At 37.0% G+C, this 17,994-nt stretch overlaps 1 protein-coding gene across 2 annotated transcripts in view; it reads right to left on the bottom strand.

The window, feature by feature from the left end:
* The window catches only part of MXI1 (MAX interactor 1, dimerization protein), a 71,900-nt gene that overhangs the window by 19,182 nt on the left and 34,724 nt on the right, over positions 1 to 17,994 (bottom strand). For both annotated transcript variants that reach the window (XM_019646584.1, XM_019646586.1), the window contains exon 3: positions 13,221 to 13,250. In XM_019646584.1, the coding sequence (XP_019502129.1) occupies positions 13,221 to 13,250 (30 nt within the window). The remainder of the gene's footprint in view (positions 1 to 13,220; positions 13,251 to 17,994) is intronic.

The following is a 17,994-nucleotide window of genomic DNA, read 5'->3' as shown; positions in this document are numbered from 1 at the left end:
TTATCAGTAAAAAACTGGGTTCAAATTATGACTGGGTTGCAACACTACACTTTGTGACTTGTTTCTATTTACATTTATCTACATCTCAGTTTGATTCTCCTCTGGTTCAGCCCAGGAAAAAATAAATGAGAGAAGAATCAGAGACCTAATACTTATGATTCTAGCCTGAACTTAATACCATTAAAGCTTTCTGTCCAAGAAGAACTGCTTGTCAAGTGCCATTACACTTCAATTCCAGGAGAACAGCCCTGAAAAATCTACATTGTTCTGTGGCTTTGAGAAGAAGGAAAAGCCAGGATGAGGGAACATGTTCCATTTTGTAACCACTGCCAATCAAAATCCTGGCTGTTAATCAGGTCAGGTTGTGAGGCTTTCTCGCCTAAGTATAACCCAACAACAATAACACAAAAACTGTTGCTCTAACCAAAGAAGACGGTCGAGTTTGGAGGATAAGTTTGTGCAACTTGACTACATTTCCTTTCAGATATTAGAGGTATTGCAGGATGAATGTCCTAAAACACCTTTCAGCATTACCAACATCTCTAACCTCAGGGAACAAAAGATACATAAAGGATCCTTTAAAATGATGAAAAATAAGGTCCAAAATTTATTCAGTATTTTCTTCTAAGCCCACCTATATTTCCTGAACATCAAAAGCCAGAAAATATAGTACATGTTTCCTTCTTCGTCTGACCCAATACATGCAGCAGTAAATTCCAACTGCTTCTAAGGGAGTTCTAAGAGCTCAGGATCAGCGAGCTGCTCTTTAGGAAAGCTCCTCCATTCAAAAATAGCAGCCTACAAAGTTGTTCAGCTCTAGCTAAATTGTGTTATGTTTACAAATGTTTTAACTGCAAAGATGGAATTTCCAATTGAAAAAGAACCTTATTTAGAAGAGACTGGATTTTTTTTTTATAGCTACGCCAAATACAAGCTGTTCTGTAAAGAAATAATTGTGAATCAGGCTGGAAGAAAGTGAATCAAGATAGAAAAGCCATACAGACATTACAATCCTAGAGAAAAATGTCATAATTAGTCACACCAATGATCCAAATGCCAGTGTTTTTGTCAGTGACACCAACAGATGGCTCGGGAAAACTCTGATGGTTTTCCTCCATGACAATACATATATATATTAGAAACATACCCCTAACATCTTCATATTAAAGCCCAATAGCGATGCTTTATCAAAGCACTGATCCAAATTTCTTTGATTTTATTTTCGTTTTTTTCTTAGGGCAGTAAGTCTCTATATATAGTTAGCACAGTGTAAAGTGGAACTGTCTTCTTTTTTTTTTAAATCCAAAAGTTCCTCTTTTAAGCTTCAAGAGAGTATACTCCCTAATTCTAGTCATTATAATTTTGGTGAAAAAAATCTTAGTGTACTCTTGCTTAATTTCCAGATTTCTCCCTGATTCTACCTAACTCAGCTATTGCATTTCCAGATTAGAAAGCCCATATTTTCCTCATACTTTGGGTAAAAGTATTGAAAAACAAAGCATTCTATGAAAAAAGATCTTTTGTAATGACATAAAATCCTATGTCAACCACTCCTATCAGTTTTTGGGCAAACTTAAAAGACAGGTTGTAGGTTGGAGACTTTAGTACTTCTAAGGTTGATGTACTAGAGTAGGCAGAAAGTTTATAAAGGAACAGGATTTCCCACAGAAACATCTTGTTTGGGGATCTCTATTAAAGAATAAACTAAGAAGCACTCCAATGAAATGATGAAATATAAGTTATGGGGGTTGATAAATGATAGCAAAAATTACTAAACTCTTCATCACATCAGACTTACTAGAATATAATGAACATCTTTAGCAGTACTCCAAAACAAAATGACATCTAAGAGATTCTGGAGAACTAAGGATTTGGGCTTTTAGTTACCCTTATTTACCTGAAGCTATAGCAGACTGATCTGTCCCAGTTGAAGTTTTTGGTTGTTTTCATACGACACCTGGGCATTCACCAATATTGCCACTACAAAAGGGGGAGAACAGTAGTGGACACTCCTTCGTAGGGAAAACACAGCCATTAAAAATGACACTGTAGGGCCAGCCGAATGGCGTGTTGGTTAAGAGCTGGCTTGGGACGCCAGCTCTGAGCAGCAGGGCCCCGGTTCAGATCCCACATGAGGGCCAGTGACGCTGTGCCCTCTACAGCTAAGATGGTGAACAACAGCTCAACCTGCAGCTGGGCTGCCATGAGTTGCCGGGGGCGGCGTAGGCTGTAGTAGGGCTGCAGTGGAGCTGCCAGCAGCAGGTGTCAGCTTTCGTGAGCTGCCATGAGAGTCCAATGGCCGGCGAGCAACTGCCTCACCTGGGAAGAGTGCAATGATAATACCAACATGGGCTAGTGAAGCGACGTCCTCCACAACTAGACTGAAGAAAAGGACAGCAACTTGTCTGTTCCCCTCCCCCAATTCCCCAATAAAATCTTTAAAAAAAAAAATGACACTGTATTTTAGCTGTCATTAGAGACCTACCAGGAAAGCAACTATAGAGTAAGACAATAAGAAAGTTTGATCACATTCTCTAAATGTAGTCCTAGACCCATATCTTTATCCACACTGAATATTTGAAAGTTCATTTTCACCCCAGAATAAGTGACAAACTATACTTTAATGATTAAAAGACAGAGCAAAAAAGCTTCAGATGCAGCATTTCTCCTGACAGCCCTCTCAAACATCCTGAAAAATATGTGATAAAACCAATTTTGGCAAACTCCTAGAGAGAACCAAGCACGTCACAGGAATAATCACTGATAACTCAGTTGTTCATACTAATTTCAGTGCGTGATAACCCCCCGATACGAGTTTACCTCAACTCCCATCTGGAACACACACAACTTAGCACTTAATTATATACTACTTATGGGGGCTTTATAATATCTTTTGTCTTCTACCTAGTTAGACTGTAAATCTAAGGGCCCAGGATTTTTTTTTTCCTATCCCCAGTACCTAGCACACAGTCAATGCCTAATAAGTGCTTGTCACTTGATTTGTAATTATCTGTAAGAGTCCTTTGTCAGTGCCAAGAACTAAAACGCCACTTCAAATGAACTCCCATTTCCACCAAAGATTTTTAAATCAGAAACATGATCTTAGAGAAGACTGTTAAGAGGCATTACCAGACAACTGACCATTACCCATGGCTTATAAGTCATCCTAGACTGATATTCAAAGAAGTTTAAAACAAATTTGAAACCTAAATTTTCAACATAGTTCCTAGTTATCACAAGTAAAAGTACAAAGCATGGGGAGGGAAGAGTGTTAGGGAGAGGTCAAATTGTGCTTTAATGGGAATAGGAAAACTGCTACTAAAAGATGAATAATTCTTAACTATTATTTATTCTTAACCATTGTCTGTTGGAACTGTACTACCATCTAACCTCTCTGTGCTAAAAGGCTCAAAGCTCTATCAAAATGTTGAGAAACCTCTAATTAACCTTCACTTGCCAAGAACGGAAGGGCCATTTTGCAAAATGAAGCTGCCAAGTTCAAACATATGTTTGAGTTCCAGCTTTGCTAAGTTTAAACTATGAAATCCTAGATAGATGTAGAATATAGTTCTTTATATCGTTTCCAAAAAAGTTTCTCCATCGAGGACCACCAACTGAAAAAAAAAATTTTTTTTTAAATTAAAGCAATAAACCAGAAAATGCCCTCAAGCTAATTTTTTAAAATCCATTTTTTTCTATTTCACTCAAATAAACAACGAAGCATTGCTGACTACAATTTTAAAATAAAAGGAATTTTACCATAGCAAATGCTAAGGGTAATTAGTAATTTAGAAATTGACAGGCAAATGCCTACTAATTTTATCACAAGTAGGTTAATCTACATATCTTTATTTGCCTGAAAATAAAAAAAATCCATGATCTCAAAAAAAGTGAAAAACTAACCACTAACATCTTTTCTTCCAAGCACAGATCAAACTGTGCTAAACAGGATTTTTTCTTTAATTTCTAATAAAATGCTCAACAGAGCAAGAACAAGTTTCAATATACCATATTTGAAATTCACTAAAGTATTAACAGATAACTTCCTATTTAATAAACTCTTATTATCTCTATTTTAATTACTTCACAGCTTTCAAACGAGCCAAACTCATAATTGCTTTTTTAACAAAGATATATAGATCTCGATCTAGATAGTATTCATACACACACATATACATACATACATACATACATACACAGTTTTTAAATTCTGGCATAATAAGAATGGCTCTAGATGAATACCTATGAGCACCAATTGACCATTTCAATAACAATCCCTTTGGCTAAAAGCATTCATGGAAATTCTTAGCATTCTATGATGTATTCCTAAAGCTATTAATTCTAAATTAAGAGAGACATTAGCTTTCCAAAAAAGAATAAATCTCCCCAAGGCTCCACCCAAGAATAATCTTTTAGCTGATTATGGAAACTTCCATGAAAGAATATGTTTAAGTAATTGTACAGGCTTTTAATTATGTCAAATTAAACAGCTATCAAAATAAACCAAGTTACCAAAAAAATCTGAAGCAAAACAGAATTAACACACAACTGCAGATAAAAATCACAGGGAAGGATCTATATCTCAAAAAGCAAGCTGAAATTTAATAAGATGCTAATATCAAGTAATAGAGCTATGCAGACAAAACAGGGTGATAACATATCAAGGGCAAGACACTTGTATAAATTCCAAACATTTTGAGGAAATGTTTTCACAACAAAAAAAGATCTGTCACAGCTTCTAAGTTATTTATAGTAAAACTTTAAATCACAATTGAGTTTCCTGGTCTGCTGTACTAATTCAAATACAGAAAGAAATGTACTTTCATCTGTAAAACTATCACACTCAAGAGGCATTTTCCTATGGTCCAACTTTAGCAGAGGTCCTGTTATGAAGCACAATCACCACGTATTTCCTAAGTGGGTCATATTACCTAGAATATCCTATGGGGACAAATTGTTCTCTCTGAAGCAGGAGTGGAGAACAAAACTATTTTCCTTGGAAAGGAGCAGGGTAGCAAATATCTCACTATGTGCCATCCTAAAATATTTTCTCTCTTGAAGTGGCGTCTCCCTCTCTCTCTCTCTCTCTCTCTCTCTCTCTCTCTCTCTCTCTCTCTCTCACACACACACACACACACACACACACACACACACACACACACGCGCGCACACACACACACACACAGAGCTATTTGTTTGACTTGGCATTTAACTTTTTTATCTTAATCTACCACAAGGTGCATAGCCTACTACAAAAATCAAACGAACAAAAATGTTAATTACCAATTCACGAAGCACCCATTACCTGAAAGACACTGTCACATAAAGACAAGCAGGTTTCTGCCCTCACAGAATCTATGTGATTTAGAAAGGGAGGACAGTACAGTATAAAATAGTGCGGGTTAAATTCAGATAAAAGACACAAACAGTGAACAGATGGGAATATAGAGGACATATCACTTTGGATAATCAGGAAAGACTTCGTGAAAATCGTATTAGCTGTACCTTGAAGGCAGTGTGAAAAAGTCTGGTTTGGGAATAAGAAAATATAGGTTCTCTTCCTGAATTTGTCATTAATCAGCTTGGTGGAGCATATAACTTGAAGGGACTTAGGTTTCCTTATCCATAAAATAAGGATACTAGACTAGATGATTTTCTAAGATTCCTTCCAGCTTTATTATCTATGGAAATGTATGGATAGGATTACATTTATTGCCTTTTAAAAATCTTTCTTAAGTTCACAAGTAATATACTCTTACTACAAAAACTCTAACAATAAAATCAACATGATAGTTTCTCCATGACTCTCACTCCCTTCCCCATAGGTAACGTATCTTTCCAGAACTTTTCCCATGTATTTCCATATATTATTGTGGTATTTTTAAAACATAAATGAGATCATACTGGAAATACTATTTTGCAATTTGCTTTTTTCACTTAATATGTCTTGGAAATCTCTCTACACACACAGAGGTCTAAATCTTTTTATCTGCTGCAAGTTATGGATGTATTATCATTTATTTAGCCATTCCCCTATTGATAGGAATTAAGGTTAGTTCTACTGTTTGGTTATTAGAAACACTTTTGTTATTCTTGTGCATGCCTCAATGTGCATTAGAAATTCAAAAGGGGAGTGGAGACAGGGGAATCAAAGAATTTGAGCCAAAAGTATAGAGGTAGAAAATATAGGGGAGGATGAAGAAGTTCGAATCAGGTGTCCATATTTTCAGCAAAGGAGGAAACGGGAATCACAATATATAGGAAATACCTTTGGACGAGAAGTTGGAAGATATGGGTCCTATCCCTTGGTTCAAAAACTAGATCTGAGGGCTGGCTGAGTGGCGCGTTGGTTAAAAGCTGGCTTGGGATGCCAGATCTGAGCATCAGGGCCCCACATGAGAGCCAGTGACACTGCCCTCTACAGCTAAGATGGTGAACAACAGCTCAACCTGGAGCTGGGCTGCCGTGAGTTGCTGGCGATGGCATAGGCTGCAGCCCCTGCAGCAGTGGGCTGCCATAAACTACTGTGTGTGGCTAGCAGCCAGCATGAGCGGCTGGCAGCCGGTGTGGGCTGCCAAGAGCCGCCGTGAGCGGCCGTCCAGAGGCCGGCGACCGATCTGCCTTACCCAGGAAGAACGCAATGATAATACCAACATGGGCCAGTGAAGCAACGTCCTCCACAACTAGACTGAAGAACAAAAACGACAGCAACTTGTCTGTTCCCCTTCCCCCAATTCCCCAGCGCTGTTCCCCTCCCCCAATTTCCCAATAAAATCTTTTTAAAAAACAACAAAAAAAATAGATCTCAGAGTAAAAAGCGGGGTTGGGTACTTGAAATCTCCGATTTTTTTTTGACCAGAAGAGGTCTTAAAGATTGTTCAATTCTATCACCTAATTTTATTTAAACTAAAGCCCAACCCTTTAACAAAATGTGACATTAATGATCCCTAGCTTCATGCTTTTGCCCCATACTCTGCGGGAGGGATTTTTAAAAAAAAAGTCTGAATAGTCACTGTGATAAACGCTACAGGGAAACAAGATGAGAATGGTCGATCCAAAAGGAGGTTACAGTTAAAGACAGCATAAATTTCTAGTTGACCCGGGCAGCACAGCTCTGATTTCCAGCAACCCTTAGCAACTCTGAATGGGAAAAAATAAACAGTGGAGATGTCCCAAAATTAGAGATGGAGTTGGCAAACTATCAAAGCAGTGAGGACATGATTGAAAAGATACTTTGAGGAAAGATTCCAATATACTGACCTGCAACTACTTTCTCTTAAGATTGTTTACAGAGAAATGCTTTAAATAAGCTAAGTAACATCAGTGTGCTTTTCCCTCCTGGTATGACACCCCCTCATCTAGGGATCACTGGTGACTATTAAAATGACTGATTCGATGCAGCAGTACAATACAATAACCACCACAAAACTGGATTTCTGGAGCCTAAGCAAATAAAAACTTGTCAGATAATATAAAAAAAAGTGACCAGGATTTAGCATTATGTTTACAGATTAACTTGTCACATTTCCTTAGAAGTCAAGGTACGTATTTTTCCAAAAGGGACAAGGTCCTAAATATTCATTAGTATTTAAATCTCAGATTTAAATCTTATACACACACACACACACACACACACACATATATCTGTGTGTACATATATATAATATACACACACACATATATAATATATACACACACACATATAGTTTTGAGGAATGTGTTTATACCATTTATACATATAGACACATGCTTCTTAGGGAAAATTCTAGTTTTACAGAAATATTTACTATTTTTATAAAATAAGTACTTATTGTACAATAAATTTCTTATCGTTGTGGCTACAGCACCATGTGTTATAATAAATAATCTTTAGCTATTTTACAAAGTTCCAAAGTTTTACTGAGGTGAGGTTCTAAGCTCCTTTTTCCAGGTGCTTTTTCATTTTGTGTGTATACGGTGGGTGGGTTACATACATACATATGTATGTATTTATATCAAGGAAAATGCTTGGGAGACAAGGGTACGATAATTAAATTTCTAATATGCTTATAATTACTGAACTTAAAACATTCACAGAACTATAAAACTTTTCATGTAGGGAAGGAATTCAGAGATCATCTAGGTTTTCCTCCTTTTACAGCCAAGGAATGCAAGACCCTAAGAAGTGAGATAATTTATATGACATCCACAGCCTACCACTAGTAGAGATGAAAGGAAAAATTATCTTCTGACTTCTGGTAAAATTCTCACACAATGTATTACATATCCCCAAAGAAGTCGTCTGTGTTGGATTCCAGGTATCCTTTTTTTAACAATTTAGCTCCTAATCCTAATACTAATGTTTAGTATTAAAATCTACCTTTCTCCACTGGCTTCTCTAAAATAACAACAAAACAAGTAACTTATTTACTTATGAGTTCATTAAGCTTCAATTTTTCTTTTTAGAAGACATGAATATAAGCAATATATCATGTGTTTGTCCCAGAGCTGAAATAATTATTTCCCAAGCAAATTTGTCTTCAAGAACTGGCTAGCGGGCTGGCCGAGTGGCGCGTCGGTTAGGAGTTGGCTTGGGACACCAGCTCTGAGCAGCAGGGCCCTGGTTCAGATCCCACATGAGGGCCAATGACGTTGTGCTCTCTATATCTAAGATGGTGAACAACAGCTCGACCTGGAGCTCAGCTGCTGTGAGCTGGGCTGCGATGGTGTAGGCTACAGTGGGGCTGGCCGGCAGCAGGCATGAACTTTCGTGAGCCGCCGTGAGTGGCCGTCTAATGGCCGGCAAGTGACTGCCTCACCAGGGAACAGCGCAATGATAATACCAACATGGGCCAGTGAAGCGATGTCCTCCACAACTAGACTGAAGAACAAAAGGACAGCAACTTATCTGCTCCCCTCCCCCAATTCCCCAATAAAATCTTAAAAAAAAAAAAAAAAGAACTGGTTAGCAAGTAACCATATTGGGAAATTTTATTCTCATTGCTGAATCCTTCCCTTTAGACCTATGGTTTTTCACTAGTAACACCCATTGGACTTTCAATTGGCATTATTTACTAGACTACGTATATAAGCAAGTATAAAATAACTATCCTCTTCTCTGCAGCAGCTAAAATGTTGCAACAGAATCTGAATCTCTTCATTTTTAAAAAATGAATGCAAGATACTAAAGAAATCTCTCAATAAAAAGATTTCTTACTGATATACCTCTTGGCATGCTTGAATTGCCAAAATTTGTACCAAAACAGAAATTTCTTTAAATGAAGATGCTAATTTAAGAAAACTTGTTTGAACTGCAGTTATTATTAAACCAATATTTATCAGGACATTCACACTGAAGTAATTACTATATACAGCAAAGGAATTTAGCAAAATAGCATATTGTCTTAAAGTCTAGTATTGTAGAATTCTGCTACTGTATAATTATTATGAGCATCAATGTAAACAGTATAGTCAGTTTTATGGATCAAACAGTCCTCAAAATTGCATATAAAATAAACTTTTGTATACTGCAACATCTAAAATATATTAGGAAAATCTATTAAACTATTCCTTTTTTTAAATTACAAATTCATAGGTTGAGAGGAAGTGTTTTCTTAAACAAGTTACACTTGCACTGAAATACACACTCTGCAATCACTTGGATAAAAAGCTACTACACCTTCCTATAATATTCAGTGTGTCAATTATTTCAGGTCTGACAATTATTTGTTTATTTCTAAACATAATTTTAGAATCTGAGTTTCAAGTTATAATATTTCTGGGTTATTTTTGAGATCTAATGATCTCATCTCTTCCCATGTATCAGTTATAGAATTGATTTAAACTTTAGGAATTGGATATATGAAGTTCTGAGAACACTTGGTTTATAGAATGCAATCGCTGTCTGAGTCAGCCTCTGTCACCTTGCAGCCTGGGTCAGGGAATAGAAAGCTTAGCCTTAACGAGCTATTTCTGACAAAGGTCAATAAAGAAACTGTGAATCTATCTAGACACTACTGCAATGACTTCATTGCATAGGCTGCATTTTAGATGTGTAATTTTATCCTGGCTATGCTTCCTCTATTAACCATAAATTTTATCTCCAAAACCCACCCATTACTTCATCTCTATCTCATATAACATTCAATTCTAACTCTAACAGGTGCCTATCTCTGTACTCTTAACAGCTATTTTTAGTTGTCTACAGTTTTCAGCATTCCTACCATATAAAAATACAGTTCAAATATTCATTTACTTGCATACAAAAATAAATGCACCAAAGTATGTAGATACTGTTTGATAATGCTAATTTCTATATTAATCTAGTTCTATAGTTTCATAAACAATGAAATTCTATTAAATAAGTGTCCTACACTTTCCAATGCTTAGCTAGGTGCTTTTTAGTGTTCCACAGCTACCGTTGATAACTCAGTACTATAACTGAACTCCTACTGTCTAAAAAATACAAAGAATAAATTTTTCTTCTTCAAGATTTTTCCATGAATTAAAAATAAGGATGTCAGTTTTCCATCTTTAGGCTACAAAAGGGAAGTAGCCATCACTTTTATTTGCCAAATCAAAAAACTAGGTCAGTAGCTATTTTCTGGTCTCTGGACAATGCTGTTTTCTCCTTCCCTCCACAATTTATACTTTTTAAATTTTGTTGCTCAAGTTGTATTTTATTATACCTAAAGTAAAAGTGATAAAATTACTACATTCATTAAATATATGGCCTTAATTTTGTTACAGGCTCTTAAAAACCTTTAACTATATCCTTTTCATACGGTACAGAGTTCAATGTTTCTTCATTATCTTACTCCAACCACATTAGGTAGTAGTACCATATAACACTGGAAACTTGTCTGTGGTTAATTACATATCTTCAGTAAAGTGTTGAGTCCTTTGTGTAGTTCCATCCGGTGATGATATCATCACTTTTTAAGTGCAATACTGCAAGGTCAGTGGACTTTTCAGGACCTTTCCCCCAATCAGTGGTGGCTGATATGATGAATGGATGACCACGAAGCTGGTGAACAACACTAGTTAGCCATTTTAGTGATTATGAAGTGGTAACTTTTGGTTTTGATTTGCATTTTCCTAATGATTACCGATACTGAGCATCTTTACATGTGTTTACTGGCCTTTTGTCTATTTTCTTTGGAGAAACATCTATTTGCATCCTTTGTTTTTATATTGGGTTGTCTTTTTATCATTTACAGTAGTTTTAAGAGTTCTTTATCCTGGATACAAGTCTCTTAGCAGATATGGTTTTTTAAATTAAGTTTATTGGGGTGACAATAGTTAATAAAATTACACAGGTTTCAAGTGTACAATTCTATAATACATCATCTATATATCACATTGTATTCACCACCCAGAGTCAGTTCTCCTTCCATCACCATATATTTGACCCCCTTTACCCTATCAGATATGTTTTGCAAGTCTTTTCTCCCATTCTGTAATTTGTCTTTACTTTCTTGACTTTTTTTTTTTTTTAGATTTTTATTGGGGAATCAGGGGAAGGGGAACAGACAAGTTGCTGTCCTTTTATTCTTCAGTCTAGTTGTGGAGGACGTTGCTTCACTGGCCCAAGTTGGCACCATCATTGTGCTCTTCCCGGGCGAAGCAGATCAGATGGCGGCTGCTGGCCACTCATGCTGGCTGCTGGCTACACACTGTAGCCCATGGCAACCCACTGCAGCAGTGGCTGCAGCCTACGCTGTCCCCGGCGACTCACAGCACCCCAGCTCCAGGTTGAGCTGTTGTTCAGCATCTTAGTTGTAGAGGGCAGTGTCACTGGCCCTCACATGTGGGATCCGAAATGGGGCCCTCTGGCCTCCCAAGCCAGCTCTTAACCAACGCGCCACTCGGCCGGCCCACTTTCTTGATTCTTGATTGTGTCCTTTGAAACACAAATGTTTCTATTTTGATAAAGTCCAATGTATCTATGTTTTTCTCATTGCTTGTGCTTTTGGCGTTCATATGTAAGAAACGATTGTCTAGCTCAAAGTCACAAAGATTTACTCTCATGTTTTTTTCTAAGAATTTATAGTTTTAGCTCTTAAATTCAGGTCTACGATCCATCTGAGTTAATTTTTGTATATCGTGTAAGGTAGGAATCCAACTTCATTATTTTGGATGCAGATATCCAGTTGTGTCAGCACCATTTGTTGAATAGACACTGAATTGTCTTGGCACCCTTGTCGAAAATTAATTGACCCTAAATGTGAGAGACTATCTCTGGATTCAATTCCATTGATTTATAAGCCTGTTCTTAGGCCGATATCACACTGCCTTGATTATGTAGCTTTATAGTAATTTTGGAATTGAGAAAAATGAGTCTTCTTATCTCTGAGATGTCTTCTCACAATCAACCAATTCTTCACACTGTAGCCAAAGTGATCTTTCCAAACATAAACCTGATCATATGACAACCCATCTTAAAATCACTGAACTTCCCCTTATTGCTCTCAGAAAAAGACCAAACTCTTCAGCATAGCTGTCAACATCTGTCAGCAACAAAAGAGGCTTGCCTCTTTTATACTCATATTGAGCCTCTTACAGTCTCCTCAGTATACACTGCTCACTCACCATCTGTAGAGCTTTCCAAGACTCCCTCAAAAGAGAATCAGTTGGCCCTCCAAAATGATCTTTCATCACCCACTGCTTCTCCATTACCACACTCACCACACTATACAGTATTTTTATTACCTGTCCCCGCTAGGAAGCTGTAAGTTCCTTAAGGACAGAAACTATCTTACACATTCTTCTATTTCTTATGTAAAGCCTTGCCTGCCTGGCACTGACATATAGTTCACGCTTGACAGAGATTTATTGAATGCATGAACGAACAAACTGGAAAGAAAGAGAAATTTAGTATCCTACAATTTTTCATAATATGTATTAGCTACTCTACAGAAACCTAATCCTTTAGCAAGACCATATTTAAGCCATAAGCCTATCACAATTAACCTGTTTTCAGAGACGGAAATAAAGAAAGCTACACCATAAACTCAAAATTTAAATGAGCTTATAAATGTATTTACGTCTTTCACGTTGGATAGTGTAAGCTTACTATTTAAGTCATTTTTTGGAAAGCATACATATCAGAATCATGATATGCTATACATTTAAAAAATAAAAATTATAACTACATATGCACTATTACATTACTTTCACGGGTAAAATGTTGAGTTTGCTTTTTAAACATAAATGAAAGCTGCACATATTTACTGACTCACCGATTCTTTTCCAGTTCATTGTGTGTAGACCTAAAAGGAAAAAAAAAAAAGAGCATTAGCCATGTTTTGTTGCTAAGGTTATAAAAGGGGGATTCGTTTAGTTATTGCTATACCACACCCAATATATTTATTTAATAATGCAATATATGATCAGACTCCTATAATTTCATTCATCAAGAATAGTCCACATTCATTAGGACTATTCATTCAGATATAGTGTTTTCAGTTAACAACTCTAAATATTCTGAAACTAGAGTTTCATTGCTATTTAATAAAATTAATATTAGCACACGTTCTCTTGCTACTTCTAGTATCCATATTTTGTTGATTTGTTTGTAGACATTATATCAGGAATTTTAATTCAAACATTATCTCATTTTTGTTTAAAAAGAGAAAAAAGGGTGTATGTACTTCTATGTCCTCTTCCATCCCTACTTAACCCACTCCTAAACACAGGATGAAAAAGTTTTGGCTAGCACAGAAGCTGAAACAGGCTTGCCTTACTGCTAAATGATACAAATTCAATCCTTCCTGCCTTCTGTGCGAAACATAAACAAGAAAAAGTTATAGAAGAAAGAAAAATAATATAAATAAAAGAAGATACATTAATAAAATCAAGGAGCACATTTAAAAAAAAAACTGGGAAGATATACCTCAAAATGCTAACAATGGCTGTTTTCTTTTCATGACTTTTTTCATTTTGCTTATCAGTATTTGTTACAATACTTACCATCTATTGATAAAGCAAAGTCTGCTAAACAATGTGCCAAGCAATTAACATACGTTATCTCATTTTATCCCCCAAACAGCCCTTGTTTTATAAGTAAGATTACTGAGGCTCAGAAAGGTCAAAAAACCTACTCTTGTCCCAAGACTGTAAGTAGCAGGCATGACTAAAACCCAGGCCTTTCTTACTCCAAACTCCAAGTTCTTAACCACCTTGCGACAAGCAATACTGAAGAAAGATTAAGGGTATGGACTCTAAGGCCAGACTGGACTGCCTGGGTTCAACCTTGTTTAAGTCCCTTCATTTCTCTGTGCTATTCCCTCATCTATGAAATAGGAAAAATAATAGTATTTGCCTCATATTACTGTTATGAGAAATAAATAAGTTTACACTGAACAGCAAAATGTAACAAACTCTAAAGTTAGCAACTATTAGAATTATGTTATACTACTTCTCTTGAATGAACAGGTATTACTTTTACAATAATTTAGCATTAATAATAACAAGAATTTTGTGAAGGAGAATTTAAGTTCCTGTCAGCAGAACGAAAACTTGAACCATTTAACAGACTGTATTCTGGCTAATGTCAAATGCCTTTAGAATATTACATTACTGATTATTTTAATCTGATTTATTATCCCAATGGATGTTTAATAATCAAATTTCTAAACTTTAACAGTAAGAGTGTTTTTGTCAATTTCCTAATTTTGTGGAAATTTTACCTATTGCCTTAATTCAAGAGTCAAAAGGCTTCTTGGAGTTACTGTCTCCTGTCTACCTTTTGCTTTCTGAGCAGTTTCATAAAGTTCAAGTGACACAGGATGAAAAAGACTGATGTTCATCTTCAAGAGATTATCTTAGAGAACTTCTCCCTTAAAGCAGGTTAAAAAAAAATCATAGACTGCTTCAAGAGTTCAGACAAATTAAATGCAAGGATATGTACAATTCAGATGGAAGAAACTATAAAAACATAGAACTTTTAGTCTAACAGACTCAAGAGTTCAAAATCCAATAAATAAATTACATTACAACCAAATCTCTATTATCATATAAGTGTTAAAAAAATTTTAAATTAGAAGAGGGAAAAGACATATTTTAAAGAATTTAAAACAAAAAGTGCTATTTGAAACTTGACTGGGTAATCAATAATAAATCCCCCACTTCCTCTTACTAAGTTTTGGTTTAACTAAGAAAAAAAACTTATCTAAGAAGAAAACTTAGAGGGCCGGCCAAGTGGCTCAGTTGGTTAAGAGCGCAAGCTCTGAGCAACAGGGTCGCCAGTTCGATTCCCACATGGGCCAGTGAGCTGTGCCCGAGCTGAGCTGCCATTGAGCTGCCAACAGGTGGCAGGATGGCTCAGCTGGTGAGAGCATGTGCTCCTAACAACAAGGTTTCCAGTTCGACTCCGGCATGGGATGGTGGGCTATGCCCACCCACAACTAAGATTAAACATGGCAACTAAGATTGAGCTGAGCGGCCGCGAGCTGCAGATGGACGGCTGGATGGTGACTGGACTTGGAGCTGAGCTAGCTGCGCCCTCCACAACTAAGACTGAAGGACAACTTGTCTCTTCTTCCCCAATTCCTCATAAAATCGAAGAAGAAGAAGAAGAAGAAGAAGGAGAGGGAAAAGGAGAGGGAGAGGGAGAAGAAGGAGAAAAAGGAGAGCCAGTCGAGTGGCTCAGTTGGTTAAGAGCTCACTCAAAAGTGCAAGCTCTGAGCAACAGCGGTTCGAGTCCCACCCGAGCTGAGCTGCCGCTGAGCTGCCAACAGGTGGCAGGATGGCTCAGCTAAAAAAACCCCCAAAAAACGTTGTCAGGCTAGCAGAGTGGCGCATTGGTTAGGAGTTGGCTTGGGACACCAGCTCTGAGCAGCAGGGCCCCGGTTCAGATCCCACATGAGGGCCAGTGACACTGCCCTCTATAGCTAAGATGGTGAACAACAGCTCGACCTGGAGCTGGGTTGCCGTGAGTCGCTGGCGACAGCGTAGGCTGCAGTGGGATCCTGTAAGCTACCATTAGCGGCCGGCAGCCGTCGTGAGCTGCCAAGAGCCACCATGAGGGCCATCCTGTGACCTGCGACCAATCTGCCTCATCCAGGAAGAGCACAATGATAATACCAACATGGGCCAGTGAAGTGACGTCCTCCACAACTAGACTGAAGAGCAAAAGGACAGCAACTTGTCTGTTGCCCTTCCCCGATTCCCCAACGCTGTTGCCCTCCCCCAATTCCCCAATAAAAATCTTAAAAAACAAAGAAGAGGGGGAGGAGGAAGGGGATGGGGAAGAAGAAAACTTAGAACAAGTAAAACAAAAACAATGAAATACTAGAGTAAGTAATAAATGGAAACAATCTATTTAGAAAGAAGTAGGCTATTTACCATAAACTTATTCTAAAGAACAGTCTGGCAATCCCATATATCACCAAAAATTCAAAAGATAATATACCCAAAGATAACCAATTGTTGGATTCCAATATTATATTAAGCCTATTATCAAAGCTAGCACTCAAAGAACATAAACTGAACCCCTGTTGTGAACAAAATTAAAACAGTAGGTTCTTCGCACCTCTCAAACTTTTATTATGTACCTTTCTAAAAAATATGAAATGATAGCTAAGAATATGAACTTTTTCACCAAACCAGGAAATGCATGCATATCTAGTTATACCACTAGCAAAATTTAACAAGATTTCCAAACACCAAGAAACAAAAATGATCATGCATGTACTAATCTTTACCATACAGCCATGTTCTCCCAATTTAAAAAAAAATGCATCAGTGGTGTTTACTGCTATTTTGATAGATTTTTTGCCTGTAATATCAAGTCAATGAATACTGAGTATTTTAAATTTCATGACTGTCTTAGGCTGCGGAGAATCAAAGATAGTCTCTAGTTGGTAAATTAAGGCATGTAAATGAATAATTACAACTCAAGGCAAAATAAATACATGAATAAAGGCACAAAGGGTTGTGGGGGGTTAAAGAAAGTAGAGTTTACTTCCAAATGGGCTATTGGGGTAAACGTTAGAAAATGGTGGTATTTGGTATGGGACTTAAATGATGAGTACATGTGCTACCAGTATTGGCAGGACCTGCCTGGTAGGAGAGGTCATTCCCAGTGGAAAGGACGGCATAAGCAAACAAGCAGAGCTGTGAAGTCCACAGCAAAAGCAGAGAACAATAATGTGTCAGTCATAAAAACCCATGCGTTCGAGGAAAGAAGTCCTGATTTTAAATATTAACTCTAGCTGTGTAACTTGGGACAAATTATTTAACCTCTCTGATTAACAGTTTCCTCATCTGTAAAACTAGAATAAAATCACACGCCTTGGCTAGAGAAAAAAATGTAAAAGCATCTAGCCCTTTATGAGTATTCGGTAAATGTTAGCTACTGCAAATATTCTTATTATTTTTAATAAGACTAAAAATATACTACCCAAAACAATGTTAAGTATGCTCATGGGACAACAAATTAATAGTGTCTCAATAACACTTGGAATTATCCTGGAAATAAACAAACAACCATAATGTTGAAAAAGAAACTGGAAGAAAAGATTGGTATTTTCATTATTTAGTCAGCTGTGAGGCTAGTACAAGGTTTAGGGTGTGACAGAGAGAAAGATGTCTAACTACTGGGTTGTCAGAAAAGTCATGACGCATTTTTGCAATGAAAAACATAGAAAAAAATACGTCATGACTTTTCCGACAACCCAATATATGTACACAGAGAAAATAATGGTCCAAATGGTACTAGCAATAAATGAGTAATTGAACTTATCACATACCAGCACACTCAGAAACAACCTCTGCTCCTATGATCCTATGTGTTCAATCAAGCCCTTCCAATAATGTGCCATTGAAATATCCAATTATGACAAATGCCTTGTAAGGTCGACAAGTTCTGAATAATCCATCTGGTTAGCCCACTTTTATTCTCCAAATAAAATGCACCTCTGAGAGCAAACACTAATGAACTATCTTCCTTTCAGAAACCCTTACTCTTGAATGCTTAACTTCCAAGGACAGAGAGAAAGACATTCCTATCAT

Source organism: Hipposideros armiger, unplaced genomic scaffold, assembly GCF_001890085.2.
Source record: "Hipposideros armiger isolate ML-2016 unplaced genomic scaffold, ASM189008v1 scaffold_105, whole genome shotgun sequence".
Taxonomy (NCBI): Eukaryota; Metazoa; Chordata; class Mammalia; order Chiroptera; family Hipposideridae; genus Hipposideros; species Hipposideros armiger.
This window is presented reverse-complemented; position numbering and strand designations above follow the sequence as displayed.